The following is a 22,792-nucleotide window of genomic DNA, read 5'->3' as shown; positions in this document are numbered from 1 at the left end:
TAACAGTTGTAATTTGTTTCAACCATGTAACTTACTCTTACGTCGCACAACTCTGTTGCTTAGCGCAAGCATTTTTATTTGTCGTTGCCTCATCCTTGGAAATGTGTATTTTTGCATTGTGTTTAATCTTAGCAAATAGTTTCAAACCTAGTTGGTTTAGCGATTATGTATTCAACATAACGTCATTCTATTGTGGAAATCCTTTCTGCAAATGATAATGTATAAGATCCAGTTCTCACGATATAAGCAAGAAAAAAACATCCTCGATACAAGTAAGAATCGCATGACATTCATTAAAACACGAAAACAGGCGCTTCTTTCACACAAAAATCCAATCATTCTGTAACTGAAACGATCAAAATTTTTTCTTGTGTGACCGTTTCGCCTCGTTTGTAGAACAATCGTCGCCTTCATCCGGGCACTATGAGTCGCCGCCATTTTCTTTTCATCCGGACGATTGGAATAAAAATGGCGGACGGATTCGCCATGGTTTGGAAAAGGTCACGACTTGATAAATTGGTCTCCCGTCGCCTGAGCTCCGTTTGTGATGCGAGGAGGACAAAGGAGCGAGGCAGCCTCCCGGCTTAGGACAACAACAGCTCAACTATAAATCCATTCATCTTTTGATGATCGAATAACAGAAAAATTATACTTTTAAATGGCCTGTCAGAATATCTTGTTTCACACGTGAGCTAGAGAAAATTGCTATATATTTGTAAGCTTATATCGATGAAATTCTATCAATTAAATTTTATGCAACCTATTTAATCAAGTAGATCCATTCTTTATCTTTGGATTTAGGGAGATTAGACATAAATCATAGTTTTGATTGGTCTGTCCGAATATTACACAAATCTCGCAGGCAAGCTAGGAATTATTTTTTTGTGTAGCATATTTTGCAAAGTTTCGTATACCAAGAGGCAGATAGAAATGCCTCTTCTACATACACAGAGATCTTTTTTTACATACTTCTCTACTTGATCCATGCAAAGAACGATCAATATACAGATCTTTTTTTTTTCAAATGAAATATGTGACTAGTGTAGACAGGGGTATGGATATGCGCATGTTTTCTGCATTCTTCATCAATACAGTTAAAGGAACATCCCTTTATAACTAAATGGATTGGCCCTTTGCATATTGTCAACCTTTGATTCCTGAGGTCGGACGGGTCCATTTTGATGCTGACAGGTGGTGTTTAGACCTTTTTAGCAGGATATAAGTATGTAAGGTAGGTATGAGAACATGGTAGCCTTGTCAGCAGGCTTTGTGCTTGACCTTTTTTATTGATTATTATTTGCTGTTTGTCAGTGGTGCATCCGTTTTCTGATTCAACGGTGTTTCTGACAGGCACCAGAAAATAGCTAATAATAATTTTAAAAAGGCCCAGCATGAAGCCTGATCATCAGTAAACGCGCTTAATACTTTGTGTTTGCTTCACCTTATTATGATGGATTATGGTAATTTATCCGTTTAGGTACACAGGGGGTGCAATAAAAGTAATTGTTGCAGCTGCAAAAACACTTAAAGACCTATACTTATGCCAAAAATGCCTCGACGATCTTACGAAGATACTAAAGCATCATTGTAATGTGGCGCCCATATTTTAGAGGATATTAACGTTCACCTTCATAATTTTCTTTTTTCTTTTATTAAGAGAAAATCATTAACATAATGGAGGCACAATAGCTGTTAATCTGATTCCTCTCTGGGGCATAAAATGTCACCTGTTTCTTTTAAACTTAAGAAAAGCAGCTCACAGCGATTCTTTTCTTCATGTTTGCGATGTCAAGTAGGGACGACCTTCGATCCGTTGCCTAGATACCTTTGATATACGTCACCATGGCAACAACAACGTCGTCTAGGCAACCGCAAACCCTTGAATAATCGGCAATGAAGCTTGACGCAACGCGAAGGCACGACACTTCAATGTGGAACGCCCACTTCCTGTGACTTGTATTTGCATACTTCGTGTGCGTGTGACACACCGTGGTTGCGGGAATGGACCGGCGTTGTTTTAGCTGCCTAACGTCGTCGCTGTGACTCAGACAACCTCAGCGTTTCCTCTGCAGACGATAGGACACCACGAGAGCACAGGAAGAAACGCCAGTTCCCTCAGGCGAGTGTCATTTGCAGACGACGTTTTTTTCTCGCGCGCTGCGGACCAAGGCTTGACGTGTAGAGACAGCTCACTCGGATTTTGCCAGAACTTCACTCCCACTCGGATTGAATCAACAAGTGGTCGAATATCTAACTCGCTTGTTTCGTTGAGGGAAAACTAGACGACCCTTTTTTTGGTCAGGATCAACTACAGAACGCATCGTTAGCGCTAAACCGACACGCTATACCGGCTGACGGCATTCTTTCCAACAAAGGCTCTATTGATCGTTGGCTCTAGCTTGTACACCACTCACTCTTTTGACTTGCAGAGCGGCACATCCGCGGGTTTCTTGCGCCACGACCTTGCACTCACATTTCCTTCCTAAGGACAAAAGAAGCAACTCAAGATGTCGGCGAGACGCTGGGACCGACTACTTGCACTGGGAACTCTCCTCCTTTGCTTACAACACTCCGTCTCACAGAACACCACAACCCAAGGTATATATGTTTTGATTCTTGGCTCGTATTGTGATGTACGAGTCTTGTTTTACAAATGTGTATAAACATCCTCATTCAAACGGCTAAGCAAATAGATAGAGCATTCTTTCTCAAGCAAACCTTGTAGCAAACTGAGGCAAAGCGAATGCATTTTTTACGCGAGGTACAATCAAATCCAGTAGATCCAAAAATACACACAGAAATCTCCGTCTCTCTTCAAAGTCTACATGCCTTTTTTTCCATAAACCCCTTGATATGCTGATTTAATTTTCTTCTTCTTTTTCGTCTGTGGGAGAGATCCCTTAGGCTGGCATTCTTTAAAGTATACAAATCGCGCAAGCGGACTATTACCTGGAAAACAACTCGAAGTGGGTGATTGAGGGCAACACATGTACCACTAAAATCGCGTCACCTGTTGTAGATAGCTATATGAACGTGGGTTAAGTAGTCGTGTGTTAAGTTCGAAAGCACACCATATTCGGTCGTCGAGGACGACATTCGCGGTCGCGTTTCGACACAAGTGCCAATTTCTTGTACACTTCACCTCTCCAGAAGAAAGCGCGGGCTTGAGAGGGCTTTGGTTAGCTGAGCTCGGAGACTTAGGTAGAATACACCTGTCGCGTTAAATGGGGGTGGCGGTATTGATATCGACTCGGTGAATATTTTTGGCGCGTGCTGAGGAAATATGATGAGAGAGTACCGTACAGGGGAGTGGATGTTGCTTTTAATTGGTTACAATACACCTGCCGTTTGGGTGACGGGATAGTGGAGTATGTATCACATATCAGGTGCGCCCTACATACATGTAGCGTTTTTGCCCTACTCCCAGTACAGATATTGTAAGTAATATTCCATATTCATCTAGTAAAATAATTCAACTACAACGTATCTAGGAGTGCACATGAAAGAAGTGTACATGTATGCACTATAAGGGGGGGGGGGGGCGCAGTGATAATACTTTTAGTACACAGCTGTGGCCATTTTTAATGGTTTCTTAAAATACCCAAACGTATGTGCCTGTATTATATCATAACTGACGGGAAGGCTTTTTATAATCGATATTTTGGCACCGAAACACCAAATTTGTCAAATATTACATTTTTTTACCAAAGTGGACAGTGAGCTCCGCCCTGTTACAGTGCCACTGACATTCCTCAGCCGTGACAGGTAGCAACGGTGGTAATGTCGTCTGAGGCACCTGTCAATCATAGTCACCATTTCTGAGTAAGGATTGGTTGAGCAGGAGATGAGGGTTATGAGGTTTTGTTGAAATCTCTATCCTGTGTCATTTTTTGTGTTTAAATGTTTGTGTAAGGGGGGGGGGGGGTGTTAAGAGACGCGCGGAAAATATGTCGTCCGCTAGGTGTGTCAATCACACTCAACAACTTCCGGTTATAAATACCGCTGCGATAAAACCTGCAAGCCATTCTTATTAGTCATTCGTTGGTTCATTTTATCACTCACTCACTCACTCACTCACTCACTCACTCACTCACTCACTCACTCATTCATTTATTCATTTTGAGGAGGTAACTGAAATTTACCTAATACCATAGGTCACGTCTACATCATAGATAAATTTCTTGCGTTTGTCAATTGAGTATCTGCTAATCATTTTATGCATCTTAGATTTTGAATGTTTGCACAACTTAGCCGTATTCGTCTTCGGTCCACTTGAAGGTTTTCTAGGCACTTCAAAAGATACGGTTTAATAGACGCACGCAACAGGTGGGGGTCAGTGGACCTCAAATCTAAATACAGCTCGCCACGGCACATTGAACTGTATTTGAAACCCTTGAACTGATAAAACAAAACTCGCCATAGCATATTGACCGTAGTTAATGGCGGTGTGTCATTGTGTGTTTATTTTTGCGTCATAAGGCCAGCTGTGTCCGGGTGGCAAAACCATTCATGCCAAAATTTATACGTAGAGACATACGTAACAAGTGTCAAAGATATTCTTTCGTGGTTATTTATGTGGAATAAATGGCTCAGACTCCATTCATTTGAAATCGACAGTGGTTTGCGTCAATGTCAGTGTTACTGGTGGAAAAGTCTCTTTCAAGTCAAAATTCGTGGTTGGGAGGGCGGCACATATACGTAATATCATACGGGTCAGGAATATCCTGAATCTGTTATTCTGTGCTTTCTAAATAAAAATGTCTAAACGTCTTTATTTAAAGTCTAAAGTAGTTTGAGTCAACATTTCGGTGGTTGAAAGTTCTTCATTTAAAGTGGGAGGCGGGGGGGGCACACATACATGTGTACATGTCCTGAAAATCTAATCTCCAAGCAGATGTTTGTTGGCAGGCAACATCGTTACGCCTTCTTTAATAGCTGTCCGTTTCTGTGCCAAACCACCTCCTGGCACAAACATGCAGCTAGGAAAAATTGTTTTTATTGTTGTCCTTGTTGCTGTTGTAGATAAACGAAACGATTTGCCCCCAACCTCGAAGCTAGCTACAGATTCGAAGACACGTGAATTATTGCCACGTGACGAATCTGTACAGTCACGATCTAGACTTTATCGTTGGAAAAGACGACCTTCTCGACTTTGCGGCGTGACAGAGTAAATGGAGATACTACTAGGCAAACATGATATTCCCCCATTCAAACAAGCCGGGCTCCACTTGGCAGAAAATGGCTGTGCGCCACCCACGGTAAATATAGCCCCTTATTCGTGCAACAAGTGGCCATTCATGACGTAGGTTGGGTGCACAGAATAAGTTGGTTCGTCAAAATAAGATGTTTGAATCTCTTGCTGTGACATTATGATGATGAAAATTATATAACTAATGAATCAACGATGAAAAAGATAATATTTTAATTGACATATGCTTTACTTAAGCAAACAAGGTATTGTTTGGAGAATAAGCCCGAATGAGAGAGTTTGAGATGATAGAATGAGAATAAAAAGCCTCTCCTCTTCCCTTTCCCTACCATCCCCGCATATCAACGTTGACGTACCCAGTATCAAATCATGTATTTTGTGTCAACCATCTATTGTTGACACAACTGTCTATTGTTGACATGACACTAAAGAGGAATGTCAGTTTTGTTAAAGTAACTAAATACGACATACTATATCTAGGGTTAAAGATAGTAGCTTGAGATTGAGATTGTTTTTTTTTTCTTTCTGTTGAAAATGTGTTTGCTATGGATTACACTATTTTTAGTCAAAATTGAATGGCAAGTTATGGCTAGAAAGGCATGTTGATGAAACATGACTATGCAAACGTGCGTAGCAGGTCGGGGTAGTGCAGGATCTGTAGAATGTAGAATATTCAATCTTAGAAAAGAACAAACAATAACGACAGGGGATACGTGTGGGACGTGGTTGCAAGAAGGCAATGGGGGGGGGGGGGGCACTACACCTGTCAACGTAACCATACAGGGGCTTTCTATTTTTCAGAAGATGTGGGGGGGGGGGGCGGGGTCCAAGCTGATACCCTAAAAATCTTATACCCTCCACCACCCCAAAATAGGCATGGTAATAAGAGGTACAGCCGAACCTGTTCAAGTGACCATCTGTGTTTTAGGACTACATGGCCACTGTGGCCACTTTTTGACGGTTATTTTCCCAATTGACCTTGTGCATTAAGAGTCCCGTTTATTGTGGCCATTTTCTTCAAGTCTCTTGAGTGGTCGAGCATTAAACTGGGGGATTTTCGTATCATTTGTATCCACTGCCGCGTGGCCTCTGTCACCCAATGGTGGGTGGAGTACTTTGAGAAGAAACAGCTAGTGGATAGACTGTACCTGGCACGTGATCCATTTCATAGGTGCTTCTTATATATCTAATGTATTAGGGACACATAAACAACACTGCATTAGAACTAAACTGACTCACATCTGTTTTCCAATCACACGGGGATATCGTTACTCTAGAGTTAACAGTCACCATTTCGCTATAAATGGGTGTGTCTATCTCAACGCTTAAAATCCTACTTTTCTAGTATATTATATACTATAATCGGTCACCATTGTCTCCCATTCTTTAGAGAGTTCGCGGCTGTTTAAAATGTATGATCACAGTGTTCCCATTTTCCTTCCTACGTGTGTAGCTAAAAAGTTCTATAAGACCCAAGATAAGACAATTATCCCGTCACGAAGTGGATATGGTACTAAGCCCTTGTCTTCACGCCGGATTGCATGTGTAACTCTCCTTGAGCCTAAAAGAAAACACTTCTTTGTCATCTGCGACAACAGAAAGAACATGATTTCCTGGTAACCTTAAGTACACGTACATCTAGGGAACACGTCGCCAAAACAGTATGAATGGAATCCTTATCTTCCTAACAGCTAATTGAGAAACAAATCTCCAAGAATCAAACAATTGGAGCGAGCAAATATTGTCGTCCATTATCAGTTGCTTGGGTCCCCCCCCCCCTTCCCGCTTTTACATAGCTATTATCTATAAGAAGATCTTATACAAGAAAAGTCGTCACTCGTCGGCGTTTTTCTGTAATTTTCATCTTCAAATATTGACTTGTGGACAGATCTTCTTAAGTTTAAGCTTAATCAAGTCTTTATCAAGACAAGTTCTTTGGTAAAAGATAAATGCTTGCATTTAATGATTGGTAAAACTTGCTAAGTAGCTGGCGGTGTTGGAAATCTTAGCTGCAATGGTATTCTGAATTCCTTAGAAGTTTGTGTCCCGTGTATCCATGAAACGCTGTTTGTCTGCCCTGAGCGACTAGCAATGTTAGGTCACGTCTTGTCCTGATACGAAAAGGTCAAGTAATTGATGACACGTTACATACTATAAAATGTCACGCCATTTGTCTGGAAAAAGATTCTTTTAGGATCTAGGAGGGGTTGTCGAGCGTGTTTTTGAGAATCCCACACTGAGAAATTACTTAGCTTCAAGTTTAGTCTTTGATTTAAATCATTGTGCTTGCTGGTTGACGTGTTATACGGTATTGGTGACCGCGAAAAAATGTATCGTTAGCTTCTAAATCATTTCATGGCGGTGGGGTTCTCAAATATGCACTCAACAAACATCATACCTACCGCCAAGAAGACTTAAAACAGCTCATGCACATTCCAACATTTATAAGATGATATATCATGATCAGATGACTTGATTACAGCAAACTTCGCCTTAAGAGGTTCAAATTACCGTCTTAATTGACCTCATTAAGACTCTTAAAACCCCGCCCTTATAACATCCACCAGCACATGACTTTTGTGCACCAACCTTAATATAAATTTAGAACATGCCTTAAACGTTGCAAATTACATCAATAGTTCTAAAAGCAAATTCTGATCCCAAAGTACATTAGTTTGTTTGCTTGTTTGAACCTTTGTTCATTTCGTAGATAAGATTAATCTTATGAAATGATTGTTTTCTGTCAGTAGCAGACGATGCCATACGTTGTACCTTGTGCAATTCTTGTTCAAAAAAGTTTATCATAATATCTTGAACATTTCGCAATGTTATCATCTGTGAAGCCGGGCAGCATGCACGCAGAAAAATTTGCTTAAAACCCCTAATTTATACAGGAAATACAAATAACCGAAGGAGTTTTTAGCCCACTCAAGATTATTCTCCAAGCAGAGGTTTCGTGGGGGGGGGGGTGTAGTGCCCGCGATCTAGAGACAACATGGCGAATATCTAATCTATTACACAAGCCGCCAACCGTCAGGACTTCAAAGCGGCTAGACCCCGAAGTGTTTAATTTTGGGGTGCAATATTACCGTGATTACATCACATGGGGTAGACATTTGCGCTCTCAAGTGTTTAACTACAAGGCGTATCTATCGATGCAATCTGTTATACAACATTGGTAATAAGACTGGTAATTTACAATATGGCTCATATTCAATTTTCTGGTAGCAAGTGCTCGTGTTGCATCGAATGGCATTGGTATATCTTGATATATTTTAGATGGGGTATGAAGATAGCTTGTTCAAATTGTCTACATATCAAACGACACTCTATCTTGAAAATGAAATAATTTGCTGGCGAGAATGACTTCGCAAAATGTAGAATGTTGTGCAATGCTAACACAAGAAGCTGTGTGTATACGTTAGTTGGTACACGCACAATGCACAGGAGTTACGCCCTATGCACATGTTGATACATAAACATACAGGTACGTAAATTGTCTGTTTACGCCAACGTATCCGATTGTTTACGGGGATGCCGTGCAGTAATTCTACCCCCGTGTAAGCAGTCAGCTGTATCAATTTCGTGGAAACCCCCTCTCTCTACGTGCATATGGTAGCATTATACTATTGTCAGCCTTATTGTTTCATATCCCTACTTTGCAATTGCTATTCTATGGGAAAATGTTTCGTATTTTAGGCAGTGGTAAATCCTGTGTTTTAAAAATGACTATGTAAAAACAATACAAGGAAGATGAAAACGACTATGCAAAACTCTAGCGAAATATTCTCAGTACTATGAATTCGTGACTCCGAATAAACCCGCAAAGTTTTATGATTTACAGTATAATTAGACGTCTGCGAAGTGGCCAAGCTTTCAGCTATACATTTGCAACATATTAACAAGGATGCACTTTAAGTGACCTTTCGCCCTTACCTCCAACCTATACCCCCCTCCCACTAAGTTAAAGCAGCCTACACTCAAGCAGAGGTTCAGCTCCGGTTGGTTTTTGACGTGTTTTTAGACGTTTTTGTCGGGCTCATATATTTTGTCCCGTTTTCTTTATGTCGCCAAGCCAAACTAGAATCAGCCATCGTCTATTGAAGTCAATTATGCTGCTTCTTTTTATTTACCAGCCGGCATTTTTGCACAACAAACTTCAAACATAATCGATTAGGACCTCTCAAAAGCGACATATTACCACTTCACCACCAGTCCCTGGCTATTGTAACCATGCCCCCATTTTGACCTATTTTTATCGAATACGGTAGCTCTTGTCGCAAGTGTTTTGAAGAGTAGCGATAGTGAAAAGAAATTCATGTCTTTTCATGTCAATTTTTGTCCAGGCTCTCTCTAGAAATGTAGACTAAGGTTGGGGTTGTAGGCCTGGGGAGGGTAAACGCCGATCAGAATTCAGCAAATCTTGACGTCACTTAATTCTCATGTCCAAAATTTTAATTCAATTTGTAGTTAAATTCAAACTATTGTTTTAGAAGTCCCTGCTTTATCTACAGTGGTGAACACACTTATTTTGTAATTATGCCCCCCTCCCCAAAAATTCCACCATTCGCGTCGTAAAGGCTGGAGAATGTGCCCTCTTTAAGGCCCCTAACCTCCTTAAGGTCGGTGTCAGGTCACCCTTAAGAAGACACCTGCCCGCGAAGTGTCCTTGGGTGTCAACACCAAACACAGGTACGCAAACAAAGCCCGTTTGTTCGATGCAATCACCAAAGTTTGCGGTGTAGCAATAAAATCCACATGTGTAATCCTAGTGTCTAAACCATATTTCTATGTATTTCTATGTTTTACTAGTTGCTCACGTCGCCTTTCATCTACGAAAATGAGTATGAAACATGTGTAAAACACTGAGCCGCACCTTACATCTGCTTGGAGAATACCTCTGGTGGTCCAAGCATTCAAAACAACGCTTCTATCTTTTCCATTTCCTAATTACGTGGACAGGTAGGTAGGTAAGGTAAACCGGTTATCCTCAGTTGAAGGGATGCTTTTTCAAGTAGCTAGCTATGGTGGTAGTGAAATAAAGCTTCGCTACTGATCGCATTTTCAGCAAAGCACAGCGGGTCACCCCTATGGCCCTACTCTTCTCCATAAGTGTGTACTCTTCCCTATTAGTGTGTTGGGTTCTTTTACGTCTATACATTTGGCGCCTGAGGCTGGTGGCTGGAGCTTCTCCACATAGACACAGTATTACCATCACCACCATCATCATCATCATCATCATCATCATCATCATCATCATCATCATCATCATCATCATCATCATCATCATCATCATCATCATCATCGTCATCGTCATCGTCATCGTCATCATCAGTATTGGTGTATAACGCTACAGTGACTTATTCACTTACGATTGACAAGCTTACGTTATTGAAAACCAGTTTGTAAATATTTGAGCTGTCCAAGAACGATACAAACACCTCATAACAATCGGCGCGACAGAGCTGGTTACATCCGCCAGATAAGCTAATATATAACACAAATATCAGTGTGTCTATAGCGCCACAGTCATTGGTCAAAAACAGTCGGATGAAAAACCCATTATAACTTATTGTCTCGTTGTATACGGATCGTAAAGCTTACTTAAACATCGCTGGATGTACTGTTTATCTAGTGTCATACCTGTCTATATTGACCATACAGGGGGCTTGAATAAAATGGTCACAGTCGACATGTGGATATTTTAGTCAGGATTCTTAATTAATGCTTGTGTTCATGGGAAAAATGATATAATCCATATGAAAGGGACCATCAAAATAGGGGACAACAATGGCCAGGTGTTTTTTAAGCAGAGTTGGTCACTGGTACAGGTTCGACTGTATTCTAAGCGTTAAACATTGTTGAAATTCGTAGCTATATCCAAGCCTACTTCGAATCCTTTTCAATCTTTTGTTGATATGACAACCTCTGGGTCTAAATCTAGGCTACAATTCCACTCAGCTTTTTTCTCTTATCCCATTACAGACCCGCACTAACGCTTGTCCATTGTGAACTAGTCCTACGATATGTGTTAAGCTCCAGTCCCCTTTCTTGTCTGGGCCTTACCCACTTAGGAATTACAAAGGGCGAGCTTTAGTCGCATTTGTTTGGATAAGGGCTAACACAACCCCCGAACTCGTAGTGTAGACAGGAATCCCTGGGAAAATAGCACCAGAACTAACGCTGTGGACACAGAAAGTATGCTATACACACAGTTCTGGGATGACTAGCGGATGTGTGATACAACAAGTATGGTGGGAAAATTGTGGGAAAAGGGCATATGAAAAGACTAGAGGGAAACACTTAAATAAAAAGACAAACTGAACCGACAAAGAGAAGGCCACTTTCCGAAAGGTATTGCTTGACAAAGTCAACAGGTACAGTGTTTTCAAACGCAACCTGATTCGTTAACAGGATGTATGAAGTTGGGGTGGGGGATTGGTGCCGGTAGTTTTGAGACTGGAAAACTGTGTAAAAAAAGGTCTCCACTACACAATAATTATATTATGGCAAAAAGAATGGCATTTAAAAAAAAAAGCGGCATAAAAAAGTGACTGAAAGCAACTTATCTTACTGCTTTTTTTTTTTTACAAACAATTGACAATCAATAAGGGTCAAAGGGCAAGTTTCATGTTCAAGGTTTTGCAGACACTAAATCGATATAGAAATCTATCGGCATATATTGAACTAAGATATATACACTGCTGTACACGTTGTCTTATGTGCACTTTGCTATGAAATATACATTTTCGGAAATATTTCTTCACGCGTTTCCATTTCAGATATTCCCCTTTTCGGTTATCATTGATCAAAATGCATGGTAGCTCGCCTTCGCAAGTAGCTCTTGGAGAGAATAAGAAAGAGAAATTTCCAACAACACGACTAAGCTCTCCGGCTTTTGTTCTCAGACGTCTGCAACTGCTTCCAGCCCCTGACCTTTCTCCTGTGTACGTCTTGAATCCGCCTAGACGAATTTGCGGTTTTCTTTAGAACTCGATGGAAAATCACGAGTCGAATATGATTCTTGATGAAAGAAATGAACACGTACTTGCAGCAAGGTGTGTCAGTCAGTGAAAACAACACCGGGACAAGAACAGATGTTGCTAGGGTTGCTATCTTGTGTTTTCATCTCTCTCGCGAACTAGGTTTATCTATAATTCAAAGCAAAGCTCGCTAAGAAACCTCCCAACGCGATATGTCACTAAACGATCTTGAACTTGGCGATATTTCTCACAGTTAAAGAAAGAGCTCAGCTTGTCAATTCGTTCACGCACTTCGCCCTTACCAAGGCGACTTCAAGTCTTGCCTCTGATCCTGAGCACAAACAATGCGTCTTAACCTTGCCATTGAGAAAGGTCGAGTAGGAAAAACGTTTTCAGATCAACAACAGATGGAAAAAAGGGAAGAACATTGAATGAGATTTCGTTTCAAAGTATCTCAGAAAGTTTTGATTGTAACTCGTTCAACTCGAAGGAGAAATTTATGAGGGTATTAAACTCGGGGTTAGGTTCTAAAGTTCACAAAGATGACAGAATCCCAATTCAGCGCATGCGCGACATGGCTTTCAGCATAGACGTAGGCATTCCTATGACCTCTGTGAAGAAATAAACTTTTGACTGTTTGTAAGTTTTCAGTGTTGCACTCTCGATCTCCAAGCAGAGGTTGGAGGAGTAGATTGTTACATTTTTTTCAGATTAGTGCCATATTTTACGAGGGATCGGCCGCCAGAAAACGGGTAACAATTAGAAGAAGGATACAACCTTCTCCATCAACCTCGGTTTAGAGTGAAAGTTTTCAGGTGACCAGCATAAAAAAAACAAGTCATGGACGGTTTTGTAGGATTTTTGACGTTTTAGTCAGTCTTGTGTATACTGTTAGTGGAATTTGAGCAATCGTCCCTCTGGCAGTCGATCTTGGTACTGAAGTAGTTATTTTTATTGCTATAAACACCGTGATTTTATGGTGGGTGGCAGCCATAAGCGCCAGAAAAAGGCACATACATTATATTGAGTGGTGTGTGGCCTAGTGGTTAGAAAGGTCGGGTTCCATTACTGGTACTGTTTTCCTTGCTAGACGTTGGTCTATGCATTTTACACAACTTTCCTCACTTAACCCAGATGTTAATGGGCACCCGACTTCAGTTTGGGTTTAAAAAAATTGCCAGTGCCAGAAGAGGGATGGGATCCACCTTGTCCAAGACATGGTAGCATAGATAACAGACCACTGCCTCTAAAAAGGCTATGGACCTACCTCTATTGACTATTCTATACCTTGTTACAATGAACAGTTGGGAGTTCTTTCTACCTGCAGCTGACACAATATTGCTAGGTGAAAGTTACAAAGTTTACAATCGGTCATGTTGCTGTTGCACATTCCTTTTGCAAAAGCACATACCCCCTCAGGCACGGATGCGCGGGTGATTGGAACCCAAAATAGGGAACCAATAACGGGAAAACGTGACTCCTCGGTGACACAATCGTTCGCGATCTTCCCAAGTACAACTGGGGCATTGTCTCCTACGGTTTCTACCTGCAGAAATGCCTTTTTCTAAGTCACGCATGTCAAATACTTCTGGAGGAAGCCCAAACAAAGGGCGAGGTCAGATGGGGGACTCATTCGCCCTTGAAGGAAACGAGTGAAAAGCTTTGAAAGGGCGGAAACCTTTTATGTTGCCAGTAACTCTGCATACAGAGTTGAGCATAACGCTATTATGTTGGAATTTCTGTTATTCTAAACAACGACAAGTGGCTATTTTTTGGGGGTACAGATAGCCTCCATAGCAGGCTTCGTGGAGACTGCTCACGAAGCCTGCTATGGAGGCTGAGCACTCACACACCATCGTAGCCTCCATAGCAGGCTTCGTGGAGATAGATCAGTCACGAAACCTGCTATGGAGGCTAAGTACAGATACTCAGTGATGACTTCCATAGCAGGCATCGTGATACAAGACACGGTGCCTGCTATAGAGGCTAGGCACAGAGACACCATCGCAGCCTCCATAGCAGGCTTCGTGGAGATAGATTAGTCACGAAGTCTGCTATGGAGGCTAGGCACAGAGATTGTAATATCCTCCATAGCAGGCTTTGTGTAGGCAAGCCACGAAGCATGCTATGGAGCTCGAGGCTAGGCACATAGAACATTATAGCCTCCATAGTAGGCTTCATGGAGGAAGATTCGTCACGAAGCCTGCTGTGGAGGATAGGCACAGAGATTGTAATAGCCTCCATAGCAGGCTTCGTAGAGGCCTACCACGAAGCCTGCTATGGAGGCTAATAAAAGAAACCACGATGAGGGAAGGGGGCCTGGTGACGACAGGTTGAACTAATCGCCTTTCAGGGGCCGTAGGGAAAATGAGTTGTTAATTCACAGTAATTTCGGCACGGAATGGAAGTCGTGTTAGGAAAGGACATGACCTAACCACAGGTATTCTCGCGGTGTAAATCTTGGGCTCTGTTCCCTCATGGCAAGAGTGCTCGGTCATATCCGCCGTGTGTTACTCGTGAGAAACTACGTATGTGTGGGCAAATTTCCATGGCCACACATGGTGCGTCTGTAATATGATGAATCACAAAAACACAAGAGACGTTGTAACAGAGGCGCCTTACGAATATTGTAGGTACTGCATCCTGGTAATACCTCTGCTAGTTCTTCGACCGACCAGTTGGTCTATCTTTCCATGTATTGCTCACATAGGTTTAACTTCGTTACCACACAAAATTTCTCGTGAGAGAAACAATGAAAACACGATCCGACTGTAGTGAAAAAAGAAGAAAAGAAACAAATTTCCGAAGTATCTGCAGGAAGTTTTAAACACTTTATCACTCTTCTAGCCACAGCAGATGCAGCGGGGACGACAAATGGCGTCTCCATGGCAACAACCATGCCCATCACGCGACTCAACACGACAGAGCAGGCCTCGTCGTCAAATCCAACCGCAGATAGTGTGACGTCAGCGGGAAGTGTGACAAACGTCAACAACATGACGTCAGACACGACGAACACAACAAATGAGATGACATCACCAATGAGCCCTGGTAGGACAACGTTTTCATTTTCTGATGATGTCGACAATTTTTCAATGTAAGATTATTTTGTCAGAAATCAATGCAGACAGATGTCACGAAAACACATGACTTTTGGGGTTGGTGCTGGAAAAGGAAGAAAACAACAAGTTTTATCAGTAATGTATTGTAGAGCATCCGACTTAACACAAACAAAATCAAACCTAACAAATTCTGATGATGTTATGAAAGTTGCAATTAAATTTCATCTGCAGTAATATCACACAATGTTCCCTCTCCAGATGTCACGACAGCCGTGATAACAACAGCGCCTCTGCTGACCACCACCATACTGCTGACACCATCAGCTCCCACACAGGCAGATTCCAACGTTACAACAATGGCCACGGGTACTACGTCACAGAATTCAAACACGACAGAGAACGTCACCATGGCAACAACCACACGCACTCAGACCGACGGCACAGCCGCAGGTTCAAATATGACAGCATCCAATACCATGGCAACAACGTTGATGACCACACCAGACAGCACGACACCAACGGTACATTCCAATATGTCAACCCCAAGGAACGAGGCGGGTGTCATGACAACTACTGATTCCATGGAAACGTCACCTGGTCTCGTCAACATGACGTCAACAGAAATGATGCTGTCTACCGTACAACCTACAACCACTACGGGCACATCGTCCACTATGGAGAACTCAACCATGGAAATGATGATGAATTTGACGACAACGCAAATGGCGACGTCATCGTCCGAAGTGATGACGACGACGCAAGCCTCCAATGATACAGACATGACATCGACAGCATCGACCGAAATGGGTTTAACAACAGAGGATTCTACAGCAAGAATGCCAGTGATTAATGCAACTGAAGCCTTCAACACATCTGCAGGTACAAACATGACCACACCAGAGGTGGTGGCAACAACAGAGTTGATAACCTCAGCACCTGACAGTGTAAATACCACAGATATGATGACCAATATGACTACCACCGAAATGATGACCAACATGACAACCACAGAAATGATGACCAACATGACTACCACAGAAGTGATGACCAACATGACTACCACAGAAGTGACGACCAACATGAACACCCCAGAAGTAATGACCAATATGACTACCACAGAAATGATGACCAACATGACCACCACAGAAGTGATGACCAACATGACCACCACAGAAGTGATGACCAACATGACCACCACAGAAATGATGACTAACATGACTACCACAGAAATGATGACCAACATGACCACCACAGAAATGATGACGACAGCAGCGGCCGATATGACGACAACCAAAATGATGACGACACCAGAGACAAACGTAACGACCACAGAAATGATGACGACAGCAGCGGCCGATATGACGACAACCAAAATGATGACGACACCAGAGACAAACGTAACGACCACAGAAATGATGACGACAGCAGCGGCCGATATGACGACAACCAAAATGATGACGACACCAGAGACAAACGTAACGACCACAGAAACGATAACGACGTCCGAAGCGGATATAACCACCACAGAAACAATGACGACAGCAGGGATGAACATGACCACCACAGAAACAATGACGACAGCAGAGACAAATATGACCACCACAGAAATGATGACGACACAGCATGATATGACAACCCCACATGCCAATATGACGACACCAGAAGTGATGACAACTCAGGAAGCTAACATGACCACAGCAGAAATGATGACGACACTGCACGCCAATATGACCACTACAGATACGATGGCGACACCAAGTGAAATGACGACAACAGAGACGATTTCAACATCGCACGCCAATATGACATCAGGAATGATGACGACGCCAGAGGTCAACTTGACTACCACAGAACCGATGACGACACACTTAGCTGATATGACTACAGAAATGATGACGACAGCAGCGGTTGAGATGACGACCACCACAGAAATGATGACGACACCAGAGGCCAACATGACGACCGCAGAAAGGACGACGACACCAGAGGCCAACATGACCAACACAGAAATGATGACGACGGCGGCGGTAGAGATGACGACAACAGCCAAAATGATGACGACACCAGAGGCCAACATGACGACCACAGAAAGGATGACGACACCAGAGGCCAACATGACCAACACAGAAATGATGACGACGGCGGCGGTAGAGATGACGACCACCACAGAAGGGATGACGACACCAGAGGCCGACATAACCACAACGGAAATGATGACGACACCAGAGGCCAACTTGACCACCACAGAAAGGATGACGACACCAGAGGCCAACATGACCACCACAGAAATGATGACGACAGCAGCAGCTGAGATGACGACCACCACAGAAATGATGACGACACCAGAGGCCAACATGACCACCACAGAAATGATGACGACAGTAGCGGCTGAGATGACGACCACCACAGAAACGATGACGACACTAGAGGCCAACATGACCACCACAGAAAGGATGACGACCCCAGAGGCCAACATGACCACCACAGAAATGATGACGACAGGAGCGGTTGAGATGACGACCACCACAGAAACGATGACGACACTAGATGCCAACATGACCACCACAGAAATGATGACGACACCAGAGTCCAACATGACCACTACAGAAATGATGACGACGGCGGCGGTTGAGATGACGACCACAACCAAAATGATGACGACACCAGAGTCCAACATGACCAACACAGAAAGAATGACGACACCAGAGGCCAACATGACCACCACAGAAATGATGACGACAGAAGCGGCTGAGATGACGACCACCACAGAAACGATGACGACACTTGAGGCTAACTTGACCACCACAGAAATGATGACGACACCAGAGGCCGACATAACCACAACGGAAATGATGACGACAGGAGCGGCTGAGATGACGACCACCACAGAAATGATGACGACACCAGAGGCCAACATGACCACCACAGAACAGATGACGACACCAGAGGCCAACATGACCACTACAGAAATGATGACGACGGCGGCGGCTGAGATGACGACCACAACCAAAATGATAACAACACCAGAGGCCAACATGACTACTACAGAAACGATGACGTCCACAGCCGTTGACACGACTACACCAGAAATGATGGCAACTTCTGCAAATATGACAACCGCGGAAATTGTAACCACTCCAACAGGCAACCTGACGACCACAGAAATGATGACGACTTCAACTCAAGATCTGACAAACCCACCGAGCACAACCACTGAAGTAACCACTTCTATGATGACGTCAACTGTAGACCTGACCACACCAGAAATAACACCAGCCACTACCAACCAAACAACAGTACAGCCCACCACACCTCCTCCAGCATCAACAACTGCTGCACCAACAACCACTGACCAGACGACTCCAGCAGCTACCACAGATGCCACTACCTTGCCTGCCACCACAGCTCCTCAAACGACAATGGCAAAAACTACTTCACCCTTAACCACAGAATCACTGACGACGAAGCTGTTGACCACAATGATGCCAACGAAGGCAATGACTACAGAAGTACCACCAAAACCCAAAGTCTTTAACGGAGTCTTTCGCATCACTGAAGGTATATCACTAGCCTTTAATAGAATTTGCAATAAAGCTATTATATTATAACAATTGATAGCTGTTTAGTGTACAATATATACACCATTCAAACCTCAGCCCCTTAAGTGTGAAGTTACATTTCGAGCAGATATTGCACTCTTACACATTTAAGAGTTTCCCCCCATTTTTCTCTCTCTAAGTAACTCTGTTTGCTCCGATGGATAGAAAAATGTCCTGAATGAATTGTGACCCATTCTCAAGCCCACATCTTTTTTTATTTTTTTTTATTCAGGAGTCAACTTCACAGAAAATCTCAGTAACAAGACATCCCCTGCCTTCAAGAATCTGGAAAACACTATCAAGCCCCTGGTAAGTGACTATAACAGCCTTCTTTACAAACATTTGTGCTATCTATTGATGTTTTTTTTATGAATCTCAGGGGTGGTCCCTTCAGTTAACTGTTGTTGCAGAATGCATACTAGTTCCAAATCTCTGTGGCAAATATTTGTACATATTGTTTTTGCTACACAACCAAACGTACGTAAATGTATTTGCCCAGCAATAGTTCGGTAGTGTCTCTGCTAACTTTCTCGGGGTGATAATAACTGGTTCTACACCCCATTGCTTCTCATTGTGTCCTGAGGAAGGTAACAGAAGGACTATAGAAACGTTGGCAGCTACATTGTTTTGGGTGTGCAACGAACTGTATTGCTAGTTTATCAATGAACCAACCTGGTGAAACTATTCATGAACATTAATTTTGTACATAGTTTAACATTGAATTTCTCTTTTTTTCTTTTAATTCACAGCTGGAAAATGTATACAGGAATCGGTATGGTAGTCAGTTTGATGAGGTGGTCATCAACGAATTCAGGTGAGAGAATTCATGCATCCGAATGGCGTTGAATTCATTTCTATCAAACATATATAGGATGGATGTGTAATCCTATAGCATTGAGAGCAGCAGTAGTATTTCTAGGAGACCTTCCTCACTCCATCCATTAATACAGGTGTAAATGGATACCTGAATTCGGTTTGGGGAGGCCATGGGGCCTTTACCTTTAGAAAGAATTGTCGAAAATAGTAAATAATAAAAATAAACAATATAGTTAAATGTGCTTTACAGTGTTTTAGTAACTTTCTGAGAAAGACAGACGAACATTTGCTGGCCAATGCATGTTTTATCTATTTTGGGTTAAATTGGAATTCATCAGTGTACCAAAAGTATACAGTGTTGTCACAACGTTTAAATGGTAAACTTCATATTTTCCCTACAGGAGCGGTAGCGTGGTGGTTGACTATGACGTTGTCCTAGCGCCTAACGCCACGGACGTAACAGCAGCAGAAGTGCAGGACACGTTCACTCAGGCCCTTGACAACAACACACAACTTGGTGACTTTGTCATAGACCCTTCATCTGTAGAAATCACAGGTAAGTACAAGTTTGGCGACAGGAACATTTGACTGTGAGCTTGCTTTTAATAGTAAAAAATTCTTTCTCAGGTTTATTACAAGGGCCAAGTCTAATCTAGACCCCTACTCGCTCTAATCATCCACGATGTTTTAATGGTCTCTGAACAAGCCCCAATATCTTAACTATATGATAACAACGAAATTGTGTTGGGAGACCTGTCCTGTCCTCTTATATCTATGCCCATGGTCGTCATATTGTATTGTATTTGCCTTTCCACAGAAGTGGTTGCTACCAATGTCCCTCCAATGGTGACAACAGCAGTCCCTCAGGAGTTTGTTCTACCACAGTGGGCCATCATAGTCATCATTGTTGGCGTGGTGGTGGTGTTCTTACTCTTAGTCATCATCTTCGCGGTAAGTATAAAAGGAAAAAATGTCTCCGTCCCTCAGGCGTTGCAAAAAAATGTTTTGAAAAATACTGCAAGAATGTCAGAGGTTTTAAGCCATTAGCTTGCAATACTGAAACAAAACTTGGAGTTTAGATAGTATCACATCCATGATATATCCATAGAAGGCAGAATGCATGTGAAGTAGCATTAATGTCCGTTTGGAAAGCCTTATGATTATAGTAACACATTGTACTTCAATTGCCAGATGATCATAATGCAGAGGCACTAGCTCAGACTTGACTTTGGCACGGTTTACACACGCGTCTCCAAGTACATGCTGAGCACACTCAAAGTGTGAGTACTCTGTCTCGGAGCACACTCAGCTGCAGAGTGTGCTCGGAATACACTTGGAGCACACTCAGTCAGAATGTGCTTAGAAATGCGTGTGTAAACCCAGTATGTAACGTCAATACCATATCCAGATGTTTAACCGCTGACATTCTTTCAATATCATTACAGCTGTGTGTGAGAAGATCGCGGAGAAACAGCATGAAGGGGAACATGTATGCTATCAACGAGGACGGCAGGAAAGAGTCGCTACTCTGGATGCACAAGAAAGACGCCAACGGTTTCCATGGCTCTGCTGTGAGTGAAAGGAGGCATGATGGGAAGACTACCGCTCAAGAGATGAGGGAGATGAGAAGCCACCCTTCTGAGCTGCCATTGGTCAGTAGTAAAACATGTGACTTTACGTCACATTATTTTCTGAGCTGCAATTGGTCAGTAGTAAACATGTGACTTTACGTCACATTACTTTCTGAGCTGGAATTGGTCATTAGTAAAACATGTAACTTTGATTCCCATTTTTTGAGCTGCCATTGGTCAGTAGTAAAATATGTGACTCTGCTTCCCATTTTCTGAGCTACCATTGGTTGTAGCAAAACGTGTGACTTTCCTTCACATCATTTTCTGTGTTGCCATTGGTCGTAGCAACACATGTGACTTAGCTTCAAATCATTTTCTGAGTTGCCATAGGTCAGTAGTGTATCATGTCAGTTTGCTTCACATCAATGATGTAGACTTTAACATTTCGTTGTGAATATCATTCTTAATATGATTGAAAACTTTCAGAAGTTATAATTTGGCTATCGGATATGATACACATATAGAACAAGCAGTCGTTGACTCAATCTTTTTTATTCCTTTATACAGAATGGTACCACCCCAATCAACGGCTATGGCGAGCTCAATTACGGTTACGTTTTGAATGCAGAGGACAACGACACATATCTCTGAGACAACTGCGGTTCTTACCATAGATGAATGCAACGTCCGAGATTCTTAACAAAAGTTAAACTCTGCTAGCCAGGAATCCAGCCCCAGTTTGCTGCTCTGATTGCTTTAAGGCTGATTAGTCTGTTACCCGTTAATAGAGCAATGAGTGCGAGACTATTGTGCAGAAAAACAATCAGAGGAGCAAACCCAGACTAGAATAGGGTGGATTCCAGGCTAAGACTTTTAAGTGTACTACAGTACAAGATGCTGCTGAAGACTTATTTGACACCCCTGTCAGAGATTTGGTTTTACCTACTTTTTCAGTATTAGAAATTGTTACGAAGATTCAATGTTAGATTTATGGGGTGTTTTTGTCACAATGTGATTTTCAACCTTTCAATACTAAGATGTACCTCTTATATATTGTACAGTGTATTTTATCTACATGCAGGTTCTCTGTAGTATGGAAAGTTCCTGTGATAAGGTTGGTATAAAGAAATATATACTAGCAAATAGTGTTAAACTTCTGTGCAAAGTAACCAATTTCAATGATAGAGAATTGATTAAAATCAATATGCATGAATGTACTAAGTAGAATTTGTAATCATATTATTTTAGACATTGCTGAATATGAAAGAAAGAATGGTATATTTTGACTTGAGATTACTTGACAAAAACACTTTTTGAGCTGGACTCATCAACATACAGCAATTGTAGCATTCTAACTTCTTCATGTTGAGACATGAATTTTCTATGTAAAGCTTTTGACAAAAATTTCTCTATCATGCAGTTAATATAAATATAAGCGCATCGCTAAAAGGAAAAAAATCTTAGACAGTTTCATATCAACCATATTAGTAACATATCTTGAGAACTATCATATTTTTCGTTGAACAACCTACCTTTTACTAGGATGTAAAAA

The 22,792-nt window shown here is 42.1% G+C and overlaps 1 protein-coding gene across 1 annotated transcript; it reads left to right on the top strand.

The window, feature by feature from the left end:
- Positions 1-1,960: 1,960 nt before the first annotated feature.
- Positions 1,961-22,718, top strand: LOC136426017 (mucin-2-like). The gene is made up of 9 exons (XM_066414950.1): positions 1,961-2,598; positions 15,040-15,243; positions 15,513-18,812; positions 19,086-19,162; positions 19,603-19,667; positions 20,071-20,225; positions 20,487-20,620; positions 21,115-21,321; positions 21,808-22,718. Exons 1-9 carry the CDS (start codon positions 2,508-2,510, stop codon positions 21,889-21,891), a joined length of 4,317 nt encoding a protein of 1,438 aa, XP_066271047.1. The 5' UTR covers positions 1,961-2,507; the 3' UTR covers positions 21,892-22,718.
- Positions 22,719-22,792: the final 74 nt, after the last annotated feature.

This window comes from Branchiostoma lanceolatum, chromosome 19 (assembly GCF_035083965.1).
Source record: "Branchiostoma lanceolatum isolate klBraLanc5 chromosome 19, klBraLanc5.hap2, whole genome shotgun sequence".
NCBI lineage: Eukaryota > Metazoa > Chordata > Leptocardii > Amphioxiformes > Branchiostomatidae > Branchiostoma > Branchiostoma lanceolatum.
This window is presented reverse-complemented; position numbering and strand designations above follow the sequence as displayed.